The sequence below is a fragment of the Lissotriton vulgaris genome, chromosome 9, assembly GCF_964263255.1.
Source record: "Lissotriton vulgaris chromosome 9, aLisVul1.2, whole genome shotgun sequence".
Taxonomy (NCBI): Eukaryota; Metazoa; Chordata; class Amphibia; order Caudata; family Salamandridae; genus Lissotriton; species Lissotriton vulgaris.
Genome location: NC_141697.1, coordinates 538,417,847 through 538,437,333, shown reverse-complemented (window position 1 = coordinate 538,437,333; position 19,487 = coordinate 538,417,847). Strand labels below are relative to the sequence as shown.

The 19,487-nt window shown below is 45.8% G+C and overlaps 1 protein-coding gene across 1 annotated transcript in view; it reads left to right on the top strand.

Moving 5' to 3' along the window:
- LOC147690382 (uncharacterized) overlaps positions 1-19,487 on the top strand; it is a 2,590,730-nt gene that overhangs the window by 543,443 nt on the left and 2,027,800 nt on the right. The window contains exon 8 of the mRNA XM_086936677.1: positions 4,210-4,305. Coding sequence (XP_086792803.1) covers positions 4,210-4,305 — 96 coding nt within the window. The remainder of the gene's footprint in view (positions 1-4,209; positions 4,306-19,487) is intronic.

The window sequence follows — 19,487 nt, the reverse complement described above, 5'->3', positions numbered from 1 at the left end:
CGGAGGTTCTTCTGTTTCTTCTTTCTCTTGCCCAGCAGGGCTCTGCTCTGGGCACTATCAAGGGCTACCTTTCTGCCCTTTCGGCCTTTTTGAGGCTTCCTGATCAGCCTTCTTTGTTCAAATCCCCGATTGTAACTCGATTCTTGAAAGGCATTACTCACATGTTTCCACCTGTTCCGTTTGTGATGCCTCAGTGGGATTTGAACCTGGTTCTGACCTTTCTGATGTGTGCTCCCTTTGAGCCCCTTCATTCTTGTCCTCTCCGTCTCCTGACTTTAAAGACGGTTTTCCTGGTTGCCATCACCTCTGCCAGGAGAGTGAGTGAGCTCCAGGCTCTTTCTGTCCAACCTCCTTTCCTGTCCATTCATCCTGATAAGGTGGTTCTGAGGACTAGACCTTCTTTCCTGCCCAAGGTTGTTTCGGCCTTTCACATCGGGCAGTCCATCACCCTCCCTTCCTTCTTCCCGCCTCCGCATCCTTCAAAGGATGAAGAGCGGCTCCATCGTCTGGACCCAAAACGTGCGCTTTCATTTTACATGGATCGCACTCGCCAGTTCCGGGTGGATGACCAACTGTTTGTTGGCTACGTGGGTGCGAAGAAGGGACGGGCGGTCTGTAAACGAACCATCTCACGATGGGTCGTCCTCTGCATCAAAGCGTGCTACTCTTTGGCTCGGAAGGAGCCTCCTGTTGGGCTGAGGGCCCATTCCACTCGGGCCACGGCGGCTACCACTGCCCTGGGCCGGGGAGTCCCCTTGCAGGACATTTGCCAGGCGGCTACGTGGGCCTCGCTGCACACCTTTGCGAGGCACTACTGCCTGGACAGTCAAGTCCGGAGGGATGGCTTCTTTGGCCGTTCTGTCCTCCAGGACTTTCTGGTGTAGTTTGTATTGGTTCGCAGATCCACCACCGGGGTTGGTATTGCTGGGGTATGTATTCTAAGGTAAGGAATCTAACACTAACGTGTTTCTTTCAGATGAACAAGTTACTTACCTTCGGTAACGATATATCTGTAAGAAACATTAGTTAGTGTTAGATTCCTTACCGAACCCACCCATCCTCCCCGTTCTGCGAACTGATACCTAGGGTTAAGGTCATCCCTTTCAGGGCCCTAGTTTTTACATGGCACCAGTGTTGGTTCTCTCATGGCTCTGCGTCTCCTGGCGCGGAAATGCTGTGGGCAAAGAACTGACGTCAGCGCGCGGAGGCGGCGTCTATGTACTCCAGCGACGTCATCACGGCGCACGACGCCGACGACGGACGCGGAGCCGCAGGGGACGCCTGCAGACGACGCCTACCGACGCGCAGGGGTACTGCTACGCAAAAGTTTCCGGATCCAGACTGACGCCTGGGGATATTCTAAGGTAAGGAATCTAACACTAACTAATGTTTCTTACAGATATATCGTTACCGAAGGTAAGTAACTTGTTCTACTGGACCGGCCCTAAGTCTTTTGAACTCCTTTCTTCTTGAAAGGGAGCAGAGAGTAATGCTTGGGAACTACCTCTCCCCTGCCAAGTCTTTGCAATGTGGGGTGCCACAGGGGTCGGCATTGAGTCCGACCCTGTTTAACATCTATGTGGCCCCCCTTGCTAGACTAGTAAGATCGCAGGGGATGGAGGTGGTGTCCTACGCCGATGACACCCAGATAATGGTGTCTCTGGCTCACTCCTCTGTCAGGACATCCGCCTCCAGCTTTAGGGTATGCATGCAGTATGTGGCAGACTGGATGACTATTAATTCCCTTAAGCTTAACGGCGAAAAGATAGAGGTACTGGTCTTTGGGAAGGACCAGGATGTTTGGTCGAGCGAGTGGTGGCCTTCTTCTCTTGGCACCTGCCCCACTCCATCCCAATCAGCCAGAAATCTTGGTGTGATATTCAACACCTCACTCTCTCTGTCCCTACAAGCTAACAGGACCGTGGCCACGTGCTTGGGCGTGATTAGGATACTTAACAGAATCCGTGGTTATCTCTCCCCCCAGGCGCGCAAACAGGTTGCAGTCGCTCTTGTTGGCTCCAGGTTAGACTATTGCAACTCGTTGTATATGAAGTCTAATAAGAGCCTCATACATCAGCTGCAAATTGTGCAGAATGCTGCAGCACGCTTTGTTCTGGCTCTTCCTAAGACATCATCTGCCACCAAGGCCAGGAAAGACCTTCATTGGCTTCCTGTGCAGCACAGAATTTCTTTTAAAATTCTCTGCTTGGCGTATAGAGCACTGGCGGAGGGATCAACGAGTGCGATCAGTTCCTTACTCACTCATTACGTTCCAACAAGAGGTCTTCGGTCCGCTGGACTTTTCCAACTTGTCGTGCCCCGCTTTAGGCTGACTAGATGGGGAGCCAGGGCCTTTTCAGTTGTTGCCCCTCAGCTTCAGAACTCCATCCCAATTGAGATAAAAACGCTACCCTCAATTGACCTGTTTAAAAAGGAACTTAAAACTTGGTTCTTCAGGAGGGCCTACCAATGATAGAATGCTACATGTGGTGACGAGCTGTTATTTTTGATGTAGGCGCCTTGACGCCCATGGGGCAAAGTTTGTGCACAATAAGAATCTCTTCATTCATTCATTCATTCATTCATTAACATCAGTCTGCTTTCACTCAGATTGAACCAAAAACAGCCTTGGCTCATTTCTAGATCTGTTCCTATCGTGCTCAGCAAGTGGATAATCAAGTCTAACGACTAGATCAATAAATTGCACCCAATCGGTAGGGAGCGTCAACTATGTGAGCCTAAGAATCTTTCAATTAATCTTTCAGACCCTATAAAAACAGGGATATGCTTTTTTCTTTGGGCCATTGAGTTTCAGTAAGTAATTTGCGAAAAGTTGTATTATAAGTAAGTTCTTACCCTGTCGTAGGTTTAAAAGCTCCTTATCACCTAACTTAATAAAGGTATGCTTTGTAAATAAGCATTGCATAGGTTCTTAAAACCTAGCATATTTGTGCAACAGTGGATCGGTATTTTCAATGAGAGGTATTGCCCAATTTGCACCGTTACCATCTAGGTGGGTGATGATAAATGCAATGCAGTCTGTATCAGAGGTGATTGGCCCCAGTTTACACAATAATTGCAGTTGACATTGATTGCAGAATGCATTAAAGTTAGTGCTATCTGCAAAAAAGCACTCTAGGGGAGCCAGCGAAGTGGGAGTAAATGTATATACAGTGTCATTAGTACAGGCTGTTCTCTCATTCCATGACAGCTCTGTTGCCCTTGATTCAATTGTAAACGGCATGGATTGAGTGACAAAGTGTTTATCCTTGGAAATGAATCCTGAATCTAACCAGAACAAATAATGTGGGGGATATTGCACCAGTGTATCCCTGAGGGTTTGAATTTCTTGGCGCAAGGCTTGAACTACACTCTACAGCTCTCCAAGGGCCCTAGTTAATATTGCCATATTGGGAATGTCCTCACTAGAAATCTCTGGTAATGTCTGAGCTAGATCCTGAGCATTTATCAAATTCCCTGGGTCCATATCGTCTGGGCAAAAAAGCTTTAAGTGGCTTAGTTTTCTGTCTGATTGCTGTCTAGGAAAAGTTGTCTGCATAGACGATGCTGGACCCATCTGACTCCCAACACAGCACTCAACCAAAGAATGTATTACGTCAAACAGACACTGTCCCAGGAGTGAACGGAGTCTGGATAAAACAACAAAAAAGGAAATGACTGAATCACTGGATGTTGGTCTGACTCACTGTTATACACGGCACACCCAACAATCTCCCTTTTTGGGAATGCGCATTCTATGGTGCTCTAATGAACAACTAGGAAAAAGTAACATAAATCACATTAGCCATTGTACCAATAAACATAATCAATTTCATGTAAACACTCCAAGTAATGAAACACACTTACAAAGTAATTAAAACACTAAACACGTATTATGATCTCTTGTGGTAAGGAGACACACAACTCTTATATTGAGTCCTAAGTCATGGTTCTAAGTCTCCTCATTGAGCATTTTACGCCATATTCTTCAGAAGAATTTTGCTTTGTCTTTCAGCTTCATCGCTCTATCCTATTTTTTTGCTCATGGGAATGTCTCTGGTGCTCTCAATAGTGTTGTTACTCAGTTCAGGAATAAATAGACAAGTTCCTGAATATTGCAAGCTTGAAATCAACAGAGTCACAAAGAAAACAAGAACAGTGCACTAATGTTGTTCTTTTTCCCTTTGCTTTTCTTTTCTTTAATTTCAGAGTTCCAAGTGATGACACCTGCAGAACGGACCTGGATGCGCAACCAATATTCCAGGCGACTTCCAGAGCACAAGGGATTGCCGCCATTCCTCAGCGGTAGGTCTTTCTGTGAGATGCCAGGATCGAGGGAACTCGATTAGCTGCTTGGAGATATCTGCAAGTGCGCAGATATCGCCGGTCAGGCAGGATGCTGGACGAGGTCAGAGGGAGGGGTTCGGGCTCCAGGGAGACAGTGGAGAGTTTCTTCTTGATGGAATAAAGCCAAGCACCCAACTGGGCTTTAACTGGACTATCTATCATTGGTTCTATTGTACTGGAGGGGCACGTAGTTAATTATACTTCTGTAGTTCCATATTCTGGAAGAGCATGTGTTTACTGTGATTCACGGTTTCGAGACAATTCTTGTTTGCAGGCACATGGATAATTGCTAACATGTGTAATAAGTGCTTGCACTTGAAACCATTATAAGCAACCACCACAGGAAATTCTAAATGTGCACCTGACACAAATAATATTTTACTAAGCAACCAAGCCTTAAATAAACACAAAGATAATTATAAGCACGGGGAGCAGACATGGTGCTTGGTACAAACATAATGAGAGTCACAAATGTGGATCATTACAATCCTGAGGAAAATATTGAAATCTGGCACATGGCAATGCTAGTTTATGCCTAGCAAAACACAGAACCAACTGAACTCTATAGAGTTTTCGTATAAAAATGTTTGTCTAAAAGATAGGGGGAACAACATTTAGCCTAAGCTGTGTGAAAGGAGGGTAGGACTACATGGCTCTTAATGCTATAACCTGATGCACATATGGGGCTTGCTGGCATGCAAGAGTTAGTAATCATAACCGTTCCTCCCCACAAAGGGTGACACACGGGACGAGGTTTATGGGGGTTTTTCTGAATGATAGAGTCATACCAACAGAGGGGCATGGACGTTCCCAGCCAGTTTCCATGATTGATCATCTGGGCCTTAACCCTTTCAATCTATTAAGTAGAATAACTAGCCATTTTATCTCTTTGAGTTAAGGATTTTCTGTACTGCAAATTCTAGATGACCAACAATTTTTAGGGGAGGCGGTGGTGGTGGTAGTCTTTGGTTTTGGGCATGACAAGGTTAGAGCAGAGAGACATGGAACACTGGGAGAAAGGGCATGTTCTCTGGTAGTTGTAGTCTGTAAGAGACTAGGTTCATTATTTGCTAAATAGTATAAGGCCCTCAATATCATGGATGTAATTTACGCAGTTCCCGACTTTGTAATTATTCAAATACAAATAAACATGGAGGTCGTACAGCATTGTCCTCCCATGTCCTTCCGTTGGCCCCTTCTGAACCTAACCGATCTAATTTACTGACATCTTTCATTCCTCCAAATGAAGAAGCTATAAAAAGACTTCTTCTATCATGTATACCTGGATCACCATTTGACCATTGCCCCGTATAATAAAATAAACAACAGAGGTTATCGACCCTGTTTATGCAGAGGTGTTTTGACAGGCCCATTTTACCTTTCTGGGTGATTTTAACTTCCATCTAGAGGCCACAGATTCAAAGGATATGCTAGGACTTATAGACGGTCTAGCTGCATGTGGACTGCACCAATTGGTCAATGGCCCCACACATCTGGCCTCTAATACGCTTGATGGCATCTTTTCTAATGATGCCAGACTTAGGACTGGCACCCCTATTCCCCTTTCATGGTCCGACCATCTGGCAGTTCCCTTTCTCTTTAAAGTAAACTCCAACCCAGGCAACAAACCAAAGACTGATGTTTGGTCCACTAGAAGGAACTATAAAGCTATAAATGATAATACTCTTTCACCTTTTATGAACGATCTTACATGTCCTTCTCTGGAGGATCCTAATAGGGCTGCCTCTGATCTTTCTAATGCCCTAGCTAATGCTATGGACTCTCTTGCCCCGGCCAAACGACATTACTCAGCCCGTAAGAGCCCCTCTCAACTTTGGTTAAAAACCGCCTAAAAACCATGCGTCAGAAATGCCGGCAACAAGAAAAGTCCTGGATTGCTCATCCTGATCCACGGAGGAAAGCCTTGCATAAATCCCTTCTTAGAGATTATAAGAAAGCAATAATGGAAGAAAAAAGGCACTTTTTCACTAACCTGACTACATCCCTAAAACCCCCTAGAGACCTTTTTAACATTATCGACACTCTCTCGACACCCAGACCGGCTGACCCTACCATTGAAACTCAGGAACTTTGTAACAACTTAGCGAGTTTCTTCCATGATAAGATTGCTGATATCTATAGTATGCTGGAAATTAGAAACCAAGAGCTAAACGCTAAGGCACCAGAATCCTCCTTCTCAATCTCGGATAGAAATGGAAAGACTGTTTTTTTGCTGAAACCTTCACTTACATTGTTTCCCTCTCTGTCTATAGAAGATCTCAATCTTTTACTTGATGCCACAAAGTCCTGCTCACCTCTCGACCCCTGCCCGTTAAAAATCTTAAAAACTTGCAGAGGGTCGGTGCTTCCCCCGCTACTGGAAGTTATGAACTTGGCGATCCAAGAGGGTATCTTACTCTGATCAACTCCTGAGGCACAGCTGGGAGCAGCCTGCTAGATCGTATTATTTGTGCTTTTAAAACTTGAAAAATGAAATTTTAATCTGATGCTGCACTTACTTTGTCTCACTACTGCTGTGTGAAGGCACTTCTCTTTGCGCAAAAACGAGCGCTGGAAAGGGCGAAATCGCCGAGCTTTCCAGCGCCATTCCCCACGCCCTCATCGGGACACCCCCACTCAGAGGCCACGCCCCCCGCTAGTGTCATAAAAGGCGCGCTGAACAACAAGCGCGCTGACATACTCTGATCAACTCCTGAGGCACAGCCGGGAGCAGCCTGCTAGATCGTATTATTTGTGCTTTTAAAACTTGAAAAATGAAATTTTAATCTGATGCTGCACTTACTTTGTCTCACTATTGCTGTGTGAAGGCACTTCTCTTTGCGCAAAAACGAGCGCTGGAAAGGGCGAAATCGCCGAGCTTTCCAGCGCCATTCCCCACGCCCGAAGGCGCACATAAGGCAAGCTCGTCTGCGCTCGTCCGCGATCAGGACGCGACCGGGGCCGGTCCTCCTGCCCGACCCACCAGCCACAACATCGCACCATATACCCGGACCGATCTGCTGTCTCTTAGAACCCCCGCTGCAGGACCCACTCTTGCTCTCTCCTGGACGCCCAAAGCCGAGACTTTGTCTGCACAATTTGTCATTTCTCCTTCTCATCTGCTGGCTTAACATCCCGCCCAATCCACGCCCCCACCTCAGCTTCTATTTCTAGCGCTCACCCCCCGTTGACCCTCAGATCTGCACTTATTAACTGCAGATCTTTGACTAAACATGCCTTTGACATCTGGCAGTCCCTCCGAGATAACAAATGGGATCTGCTTTTCCTAACGGAAACATGGCTCAATCACACTACGAACCCCGCCATTTCCCTTGCCTTACCAGAGGGTTACAGTATTAGCTGTGCCAATAGATCTAATGGCAAACCGGGAGGTGGTATTGCCCTAATCCATAAATCCACCTGGACAGCTACCTTTCCTTCATTTGACCACATCGACTGTATAGAAGGTCTGCCTTTTAGCATCCAAACCTCACCGTCCTCCTCCTGTTCGGGAATACTCATTTATCGTCCCCCTCATTCCAATCTATCGCACCTACCGGTTTTGACGGACTATATCATCCAGCTCAGTACACGATACTCCAACTTTACCGCATTAGGAGACTTCAACCTCCATGTCGACAATGAATCATGTCCGCACAGTAGTCAATTTATCTCTATGCTAGCGGCCTGTAACCTAGTCCAATTAATAACCTTACCCAAGCATAATGCGGGTCACACACTGGACTTAATCTGCTCCAATCGCTCTTCTATCCGGGTGGCCCCCCCCACTCCGGTTACCTGGTCCGACCATTTCTTTATCTCCTTTGAGATTGATATTCCCCGCCCCTGCAGACCTCTTATCACGCCTAAATCTTCAGGAAGAAACTGGAGCCGCATCACTTTGGATGCGCTCCAAAAACATCTCAACAACTCCCAACCCTGCCTGTCAACCGACCCCGACCAAGCTATTAACAACCTAGATACATGGATCAGTCAGGCCTTAGATGCCCTGGCCCCCATAAAACCCGTCAAATCCTACAGGACGGCACCTTCAGCCCCCTGGTACTCCAACGAACTTCGGCAGAAAAAGACCTTCTGTAAATCTCTTGAACGCCGCTGGAGACAGAACTACTCTCCGGACAGTAAAGCCATCTATAAAACTGCCCTCAAAGACTATCGGAGAATGATAGAGGAGCATAAACGGGACTTCCTGGCCTCTAGAATAAAACTTGCCAGCAATGGAGCCAGGGAGATCTTCAACATTGTTAGATCCTTCACAGACCCCGCCGCGTTGACCAGATCTCAGCCCGCCTCACAGGCACTATGCAACAAGCTTTCTCAATTTTTTGAGGACAAAATTGAGAACATCCAAACATCCTTTCCCCCTTCTAATACAGAAGGAGACGACGAGCGATCCACTCCTCTTATACCACCGCCACTCTCCCTGACTGAATACACGGTAATATCGGAAGCAGATTCTATGACTGAGCTCCTTAAATGTAAATCAGGCTCCCCTAACGACCCTTGGCCAGCCAAGGAATACAAAAAATTGGCACCCCTACTTAACCCCTATTTAAATCACATCTGGAATGACTCACTCCGTACAGGACGCTTCCCTACCAAATGGAAGCATGCCTCCCTAGTCCCCATTCTGAAGAAACCCAACTTGGACCCAGACCTCCCCAGCAATTACAGGCCCATTTCCCTCCTGCCTGCCCAGCCAAGATCTTGGAAAAGCTGGTTCATTCCCAATTGGCTAGTTTCATCGAATCCAATGGGCTCCTCCATGCCTCCCAGCATGGCTTCAGGTCGGGCCACAGCACGGAGTCGGCCCTCATTGAAATGGCCGACTCTGTGAGATGGACGCTTGACCGAGGGTCGAGGGCGGTGTTAGTGCTGCTGGATCTTTCAGCAGCATTTGACACCGTCTCTCATAAGATCTTGCTGAGAAGGCTGGAGGACCTAGGGTTAGGCGGCTCTGTTCTGAAGTGGTTGTCATCTTACCTGTCTAATCGCACCCAACAAGTTTTCACCCCTCCCTTCACTTCCTCTGCCAGGCCACTTAAATGGGGAGTCCCACAGGGTTCTTCCCTTAGCCCGCTTTTGTTTAACGTTTATTTCACCCCTTTGGCTAAACTGATCTCCCAGACTGGGATCAAATCCACATCTTACGCTGATGACATCCAGCTACTTTTCACGTTCGATACCCCCTCTGCATCTGCTTTCGACCCGCTGAAATCCTGCCTAAGAGACATTTCCAACTGGATGGATACTAATTCCCTCCGTCTCAACGCAGGTAAAACGGAGATTCTGTTTTTCAACTCTCCTTCTCCCCTGGATGCCAGCCTGTGGTGGCCTGAAGATCTGTGCCAGGCTCCCACACCTAAAAACTCGGTGAAAAACCTAGGAGTACGCTGGGACACCCATCTCAGCTTTGACACCCAGGTACAAACAGTCGCAGCCTCATGCTTTGCCAAAATCAGAACAATCAAACGGCTCATTAACTATCTGCCGGAGGAGTGCAGCAAGACTGTGATCCAGGCATTAATCATATCCCATCTTGATTATGCCAATGCCCTCTATCTTGGTATCACAGCAGGCCTGTGTTACAAATTGCAGACAGTTCAAAACGCCGCCACCCGGCTGGTGGAGAGAATTCCTGCCAGACATCATATCTCCCCTCACCTCCGTAAACTGCATTGGCTACCCATTGCGAAAAGATGCGTCTTTAAAGCAAAGACGCTGGGTTTCCGTGCATCTAAAGGCAATGGGTCGGCCCATTTGAAAAATACTCTTCGCCCTCATGTCAAATCTAGGGCACTACGCTCCAACTCCCTATTTTTCCCAGAAACTCCCCGATTTAAGCGTTCCCGTGCTGGTGGAAAAACCTTTGAGGTCTGTGCAACAAAGCACTGGAATAAGCTTCCATTAGCTCTTCGCACATGCCAGACAGAACCAGCATTCCGTAAATCCCTTAAAACCCTTCTTTTTTCTTCCTAGTTTGGTACCTCTGACCTGTCCCTCAGAGTCTCCCAGCGCCGGGATGCCCCGTTGCGGCCGCTGCGCGCTTTACAAAACACACTAATAATAATAATATCTTTCCCTCCTCCTGGATAACCACCATTGTTAGGCCTTTGCTTAAGAAACCCTCCTTAGATCCAGGGATCTTGAAGAATTACCATCCTATCTCCTTACTCCCGGCCCCAGCCAAGATTCTGGAATCTTACATAAATCAACATCTGTCCACCTATATTGAAAATTCCAACATGCTTGATAGCTCCCAGCACGGCTTTCGATCAGCTCACAGCACTGAGTCTGCCCTCACTGTTGTGACAAATAAAGTTCGATCTGAGGTTGACAAGGGGCATCCTTCGCTGCTTGTGTTATTAGATCTCACAGCAGCTTTTGACACCCTGTCCCCGTCAATACTGATCTCCAGGCTCAAGGATATCGGATTAGGAGGCTCTGCCCTCAGTTTGCTCTCCTCCTTTCTCCATCACAGGGAGCAGAGAGTAAAAATGGGCAACTTTCTCACCAATCCCCAAAAGGTGCAATGTGGGGTTCCTCAGGGCTCCTCATTGAGTCCTTTACTGTTTAACATCTATGTTACCCCACTTGCACAGGTGGTAAGATCCTTTGGCCTGGACGTGCTGTCATATGCTGATGATACACATATCTTGGTATCCATCACCCAGCCAGTCTGTGAGATTGCCTCCAAGTTTAGAGCTTGTATGGAGGCAGTCTCCAATTGGATGACGTGTAATTTCTTAAAATTAAACCGCGAAAAAACCGAAGTTATGGTCTTCGGAGGGAGCCAAGATCTCTGGTCAAAGGACTGGTGGCCTCCATCCCTGGGAGATTGTCCGACTCCCACTCCTATTACTAAGAACCTTGGAGTACAAATTGACCCCGCCCTTTCCTTAGACCCCCAGGTAAATAGGACAGTGTCTACTTGCTGTGACACCATTAGAATCTTAAAGAAAATTGCCCCTTACCTGTCCTTGGCAGCCCGGAAACAAGCAACAGCTGGCTTAGTACTATAGAGGCTAGATTATTGTAATGCCCTTTATGGTGGCATCAATAAAGGCTCTATACATCGCCTCCAAATGGTGCAAATTGCGGCAGCCAGATTGGTTCTAAGCCTTCCCAGGAGAACGTCTGCAACAATGGCCAGAAGGGCCCTTCATTGGCTTCCGATTCCATCTAGGATCTCCTTCAAAATTCTCTGAATGGCCCATGGTGCTATCCATGGCTCAGGATCTGAAAGCATTAGATCTCTTTTGTGTGCCTACACCCCCATTAGAACGCTTCGTTCATCTTCAAAGAATAGGCTGGTAGTCCCTAGGTTTGCTAAGTTTAGATGGAGAGGTAGAGCTTTTTCCACCTTGGCTCCCAAACTGTGGAACTCCCTTCCCCTTGAGCTTACCAGTCAATCCTCCTTGGCAATTTTCAAAAAACTTCTCAAGACCTGGCTTTTTTCTCAAGCATATTAGAATCTTGCTCTCCCAATGGCCTTTGGTCTAGTTATCTGGAGTCTGGACCTTCCATGTCTGTCCGTATTGTGCCTTGATGCCCCTTGGGGCTAAGTTTTGCGCAGTATAAAATCGCCATTCATTCATTTTAATACCTCCATCTACACTGGCTCAGGTCCTTTTTTTATAGAAACAAGCTAGTGTAATCCCACTACTAAAGAAACCTTTAGCAGACAGTAAGATTCTATCTAATGTTAGACCTATATCTTTTTCCTGAACAGCCACCAAAATACTAGAATCTATAGTACATAAACAACTCTCAGAGTTTTTAGAATCCTATCACCTCATGCACCCGTCTCAGTCAGGTTTTTGATCTCGACACAGCACCAAAACTGCGCTGCCGGAAGTCAATGTGTCACTACAAAAATGTCCTTGGACTGCTGACACAATGCCACACTTTTCTGTTCGAGCTCCATGCAGAGTTCAACACTGCCCCCATGACATCCTTTTACAACGCCTGTCTGATTGTGGGGTCAGAGGTGCAGTACTTGTTTGTCTGACCTCATTTCTCTTTGAGCAAGAGCAAGCAATTTGGATGAAACCTCACCTTTCCAAGCCAAACCTCTAAAATGTAGGATACCCCAAGGCTCTGCTCATACTTCTACACTGTTTATAATGTACATGTCTCCTTTAGCCACCCTGGTTGAGGCATTCGGTATTATGATAGTTTCATATGCCGACTATACCCAGCTGGTATTTTGTTACCCGGAAAATTAAGAATGCTGCAAAGTTCCCTTCTCAGATTGCATGAGAGCAATCTTAGGTTGGCTGAAAGAAAACAAAACAGAAATCATACTGTTAGGGCCTAACCCTAATTTAGGTTGTAATAGTGCTTAGCCCAAGGATGGACCTCCCCCAATCCCTGCAGCTATAAACCTGGGGGTCATCTGCGATAATGTCCTATCTTTTAAGACTCAGACACACACAGTTGATAGAATCTGTATGTGGAACCTTAAGGGTCTCAAGAAATTCCTCCCTCTTTTTCCATAGGAGGCCCGCAAAACCGTAGTTCAAGCTATGATCTTCTCTCGTCTGATCTACGTGAATGCCTAGTACCTTGTTTTAACTGCATATTCAGGCCTTCAACAGCAAGTGGTCAAAAATGTGGCAGCATGACTCCTTTTTATTTTGCAAAAAGGTACCCACACTTCACCATTCCTTACCCACCTGCCCTGGGTCCCTGTGAATAAAAGGATCATCGTTAAAGCACTGACCTTAGCACAGAGTGCCCTAAATAACATCGGTCCCAGCTATCTGAACGAAAGAATCACTTAGTACCAGTTCAGCAGAAATCGATGTTCCCGTCAGTCCCACCTCATGTAGGTTCCTCCTTTTCAAGGAGACATAGTGGTACCTCTCTTTTGTATGCGTTGCGAAAATGTGGAACCTATTCCCCTATCAACTCAGAAGCACAGAAACTGAATCCATCTTCCGCAAATGTTTAAAAACATACCTGTTTAACTCATAATATCTTACTTCACTCTATCCTCTTATTATCTTGTGCTTGGTAGCGCTGGGAAACTCATTTATGAGTATCTGTTCATGCTATACAAATACCTCTCATTCATTCATTCTTTCAAGCCGTAGGTGATTACAAGACAGCTATACTTGATCACTAACTTTGTAAGCTGGTTGTGGTGTGCAATGTTTGTTTGCGTTTCTTATCATACTTCTCTTGGTTTGTTTGAGTTGTATTTATACAGCTTGTTGAATCTCAGAAAAGTGCTTCAGGGATTTCTGTAGTGAGGGATCCGAGATTACTACAGCGCACATAATTTTCTGTTTATATATGTGGGTTGATGCCTGTCGTGCAGTAAAAAGGAAATACCTAACTAGCGGAGTGTTCTGTTTTATTTTATGAAAACTCCACAGGAAGTCAAACATATTCCCATTCCGAAGATTGACACCTTAATTGACATGAAAGGATCTGTTCTTGTGCTTGATTTACTCGTTCTGCCTGATCATCTGTTTGTGGGTGGTAAGTGGACGAGAGACGAGCATCGATATCTAAGGATTTGCATAGTTTTTGCCAAAACCTTGATACAAATTGAGGGCTCTATTGGAAATAAAGATTGATGGGAGACCATGTAATCATAAATTGTAGTGGGTGAATAAGTTTACAGAACAGACCCACTACTACTCATATAGTAATAACACCATTGGAATTTATTTGGCAAATTGGTTACAAAGTCCATACTGATGGCATGACAGGGGTATGGAGGCACTGGCCAGGGGTGGTGCAATAAACCCAATGATGGAGTATGGACCGACTTATTCTGGGCATATGGGAAAGGCTTGCACATAAGTGTGCACATCCATGGATAGGTTAGGCCACCAAAGCCATCTTTTCCAGTTAGCAATAGTTTTTCGAATGCCATAAAGTCCAGCAAGTGGTTTATCATGGCACCAATTTCACACCTTATGTCTGAGTATTTCAGTGGTTACATACACGTTGTTACGATGGTAGGGGTGTCCATTTTTTACCAACTTATCATACTCTGTGACCCATTCATCTATATTGAACTGCTGCATCCTTTGTTTTATCTTATCCAAAAACTGTTGTTTAGTACAAGTGCATATCACCTGCTCGGAACCTAATAGATTTTGGGGTGGGTGAAGTGCTAATTTTGGTGAATCATGACCCCAATGTGATATTATATCTGCCTTGGTCTTATGTGTTCCAGTATGGTACCTAAGAACAACATAATTTTCACTAAAAAACAAGAGCTCTCTATTCTGTCTGTGTGTCAAGTGCTTGAGGGATAGAAAATAATTCACATTTTTATGGTCTGTTTAACCTGTAACTGTTTGTTCTGCACCCAGTAGATAGTGGCACCACTCCTGAAAACATAATGATGCAGCATTGGGGTATCTTTCATAGATTTACATGGTGGAATCATTCTCTGTTGTCAACAGTGGGAGTCCCAAGGTAATATAAGCATTAGTAAAACTCTTGCATGGGCTATAATGGTGATAACAATGCATTTAATAGCCTATCTACCTCCATTAAAAAAAACTTAGGTACAACCAATATGTACCAGCACCCTCTTGTGTATTCTGTTGACTTTCACCCTGATCCAAGAGAACAGTTATTGGTGGCAAAAGGTGTCTATTCTAGACTGTTAACTTATTGAGGGCCCTGTAGTCTATGCATGCTTTCAAATCACCATTCTTCTTTGGGACAAAGAATAGGGCGGAAGAAACAGGGGAAGTGGCATGACGAATGAAGCCTAAAACTAGCAATTCGTCCAGGTATTGCTTTAGATAATTAGTCTCAGTTTCCGATTGAGAGTAAATGAGACTACTTGGTAGGTTAGCCCCTGTAATAAAATGAATGCAACAGTCAAAGTCCCTGTGAGGGCTTAGCTGAATGGCTTTCTTTTCATCAAATACATCCAGAAAATCCAAGTATTCCTTTGGAAGGATGTTTGAAAGTTCTGGTGCCACTACTACACACGTTTGGGGTAGAATCAAGTCTTGTGCTGTGGTATAGCAACTGTAACTACAGTATGGTGACCCTAAATTCACCCAGCATGAAGACCAATCAATAAGGGGATCATAGAGTTGTAGCTAAGATATCCCTATGATAGCACCGAAAGTGTGCACCTCTATTAGATTGAAAGATGGGGTGTCTTTTTCTCTATTATCATAAATTAAGTTTATGGGAACTGTTTGTTAAGTAATCAATTCTGATGATAATTTAGATCCATCAACTGCCATTACTACTTCTGGTTCTTGTTTATTTACTCAAGGGATATTTAAGGAACTGGCCACACTTAAATCCTAGAAATCGCCTGGGCCTGCTGAATCCAGGAGCATATGCAACTGTTTTTGTTGTTGTGGGGAAATTATCTTGGAGACTGAAATGGTTAGGTGTTGTGGAATTTTACCTATGTTACGATTCTGAGAGCAGCGTATTAGACCTACTCGACAAGTTCACCTCAGGACTAGTTGAGCTTGCAAGTTTTCCTGATTGCCCTCTGTGATGACTTTCATCTTTTTCTGAGCATTTTTTGGTTTGGCGATACAATTGCAGGCAAAGTGTCCTGCTTTACCACAATTTAGGGACAGATATATTTTCTGCTTCGTTCCTTTCCATTACTAGATAATGACCCCTTGTTCTTCCAATTAGCATGGTTCTACTGAACCCCTAACCTTAACATCAGTCTGCTTTCACTCAGAACGAAACAAAAACAGCCTTGGCTCATTGCTAGCTCTGTTGCTCTCATGCTCAGCAAGTCGATAATCAAGTCTAACGACTAGATCAATAAATTGCACCCAATCGGTAGGGAGGGTCAACTATGTGAGCCAAAGAATCTTTCAATTAATCTTTCAGACCCTATAAAACAGGGATATGCTTTTTTCTTTGGGCCATTGAGTTTCAGTAAGTAATTTGCGAAAAGTTGTATTATAAGTAAGTTCTTACCCTGTCGTAGGTTTAAAATCTCATTATCACCTACCTTAATAAAGGTATGCTTTGTAAATAAGCGTTGCATAGGTTCTTAAAACCTAGCATATTTGTGCAACAGTGGATCGGTATTCTCAATGAGAGGTATTGCCCAATTTGCACCGTTACCATCTAGGTGGGTGATGATAAATGCAATGCAGTCTGTATCAGAGTTGATAGGCCCCAGTTTACATAATAATTGCAGTTGACATTGTCTGCAGAATGCATTAAATTTAGTGCTAGTGCTAGCTCGTCTGATCTACGTGAATGCCTAGTACCTTGTTTTAACTGCATATTCAGGCCTTCAACAGCAAGTGGTCAAAAATGTGGCAGCATGACTCCTTTTTATTTTGCAAAAAGGTACCCACACTTCACCATTCCTTACCCACCTGCCCTGGGTCCCTGTGAATAAAAGGATCATCTTTAAAGCACTGACCTTAGCACAGAGTGCCTTAAATAACATCGGTCCCAGCTATCTGAACGAAAGAATCACTTAGTAACAGTTCAGCAGAAATCAACGTTATCCAGTATTTGGGTGTCTTTCATAGATTCACATGCCTGAATCATTCCCCGTCGTCGAGACGGGAGCCTCCGGTATATAAAGAAGTAATGTCCTATAGACATGCATAGAGAAAAATAGGCCTAAGGATCCCACCTTAGTGGCCTATCCACGTCCTTTTGTAAAAAGGACCAAACTAGAGTAGGCCCAAGGATCCCACCTTAGTGGCCTATCTATGTCCTTTTGTAAAAAGGACCAAAGTAAAGAAACCAACCAATCAGCTACCACCTCCTTCTAGAACCTTCCTCTCAGGAGCCTAGGTCTCTCAGATTTTCTACCGCACGTTGTGCTAGGGAGTCTCCACCTGAGTTCTCCTCAGGATTTTCTTTTTTTTCTTCAAAAAATGAATTTACCTATCTTACTACATTATGGCTGAGGCCCAGAAAAAGGGTCTCTTCAGAGCCTGTTTCCCGTGTGGAAAGAAAAAGGCTCCATGTAGAGGACAAGCATGAAACCTGCTTGTATTGCCTCTACCCTCACCATCAAGCCAAGGACTGTAAAATATGTAGGACCTTCTCAAATAAGACCCTTAAAGACCATGAAGGACGCCTGCTGCTCTGGCTGGACAGGATAAAGAAGAGAACAGACGACTTGGAGTCAGAAGAAGGTGAGAGTATCTCTGGAACCTCACAATTTTCCTTGAAGAGGCCAAGGGTTACTTTCCCTAGCCCCTCAGACACCCCTCCTAAGAAGACTCTCAAGAAGTCCTCAGAGGGCAAAACCTCAGTGTCTGGCAAGGACCTTCCTGTCCCCAGGAAGCCACCGCTGAACTTGACGACGACAGTGTCGATTGTCTCTTCAGCGCAAAAAACTGCTTCAACGTCGACGACGACAGTGTCGACGACGACAGCATCGTCGGCCTCCTCATCGACGTCGAAGACGATGCCTTCATCGACGGTGAGTAGGCTAGTGTCGTCGACCATTTCATTTTCACCAGTGACGACGAAGATCTTAACGTTGACGATGAAGTCGACGTCGACGACGAAGTCAAAGTCGTCGACGAATGTGCCGCCGACGAAGATCATCCCGTCGATGAAGGACACGTTGACGAGAATTCCGTCGACGGGGACACCGTCGACGGGGACACCGTCGACGACGGGAAATATACCGTCAACGAAGGTAATGTCGACGAAGACGCCCTCGACAAAGCCGTCGATGACCCCTGGAAATGCATCGTCGTCATCGGCACCACACCTGACAACGCCAGCAGGGAAATGGAAAGAGTCTGTGCTGCTATCTCAAGCCATGGATACCTTGCCGCCATAGACAGCCCATATCGGCACCAAAAGCTTGAGGAAACCAATTACACCAGACCTGACGTCACCCAGTAAGGTGCAAGAGCTTCCTCCAACCTGCCTGTTTCAAGGTGAAGAGTCGAAGGAAGAGTTGTACACACAAGCCACAAGCCCATCAGACCTTGTGGTCAAGTGCCAAAGCACGGATGAGGAAATGGAAGAGGTGGAACATGTGGAGCATACAGTCCACACTCAAGTCCACACACAAGTTACACCGATGGTGTGCCTACCAGCGGCCATTGTATCAGATCTGCAATTCTTAATACAAGACTATAAACAGCAGTTTCCGGAAAAACCCACTACGCCTGTACCTACATCTGTTCACGTACCCACTCCATTTGCCCGACACAAGCCGCCACCGCTGGCGCTTAGTGGCGAACAAGAGCCACTGCAAGATATTCAGTCGTCTGATGACGAAGAAGTGGACCAGGAAGAGGGTGAGGTCCGTGAAGACGAGTCTGACCCAGACGTAGATCAAGACTATATTGCTCCCTCTCCGGCCTCCCCGGAACCACAGTCCTCAGAATCACCTCCCGCTGATATCGGTGGATTCCATAACCTTGTAGAGCGCGCAGCCAAATGGTTCCACATGACTATGAATCTCAGGAAACGAGTGCTTCCTGTATGACTTCAAGGAACAAGCTAAAAAGATAAGGAAGTCAATTCCCATCATTGACTTTATCTGGAAGCAAGGGAAATTACTGATGCAAACACCAGCTTCAATCCAAGTAGTGGTACCCAGGCTTGAAAAGAAATACAAGGCGACTTCATCAGCGCCAGCATGCCTCACAGGTCACCCCAAGGCAGATTCTGTGGTAACCCAGGCGGCACAGAAAAATTCACGTAACCCAGCATCGCCTTTGTTAACACCACCTGACAAGGAAGGCAGAAAACTGGATGCTATTGGCAAGCGTTTTTCCACCACGTCGGCCATGACAGTAAAGGTGGCAAATTCCATCGCACTTCTGGGCCGCTACAATCGGCAACTCTGGGCAGATATTGCACCTTACCTTGTTGTAATTGGCCCGGCCGCGTTAGCGATTAGCTGAACCTACACGTTGTCCTCCTTAACTTGACTGTATATGAAAACGCCATTTTGAATGTTCCAGCGGCCATCTTAGATCATGAGCGGCCTCGTGGCCGACGTGCCCTTTAGTCCGTTGTCCGTTCCACTGACCACTCCTTTTCTGCCCAGCAACAGGCTATTTTTAGTACTGGTCAAACCGCACATGCGCAGTTCCCACTGACCCGTAGCCCTCCTGGAATGTGCACCAAACTGACCAGCGGAGTTGTGCCCCCTCCAATGA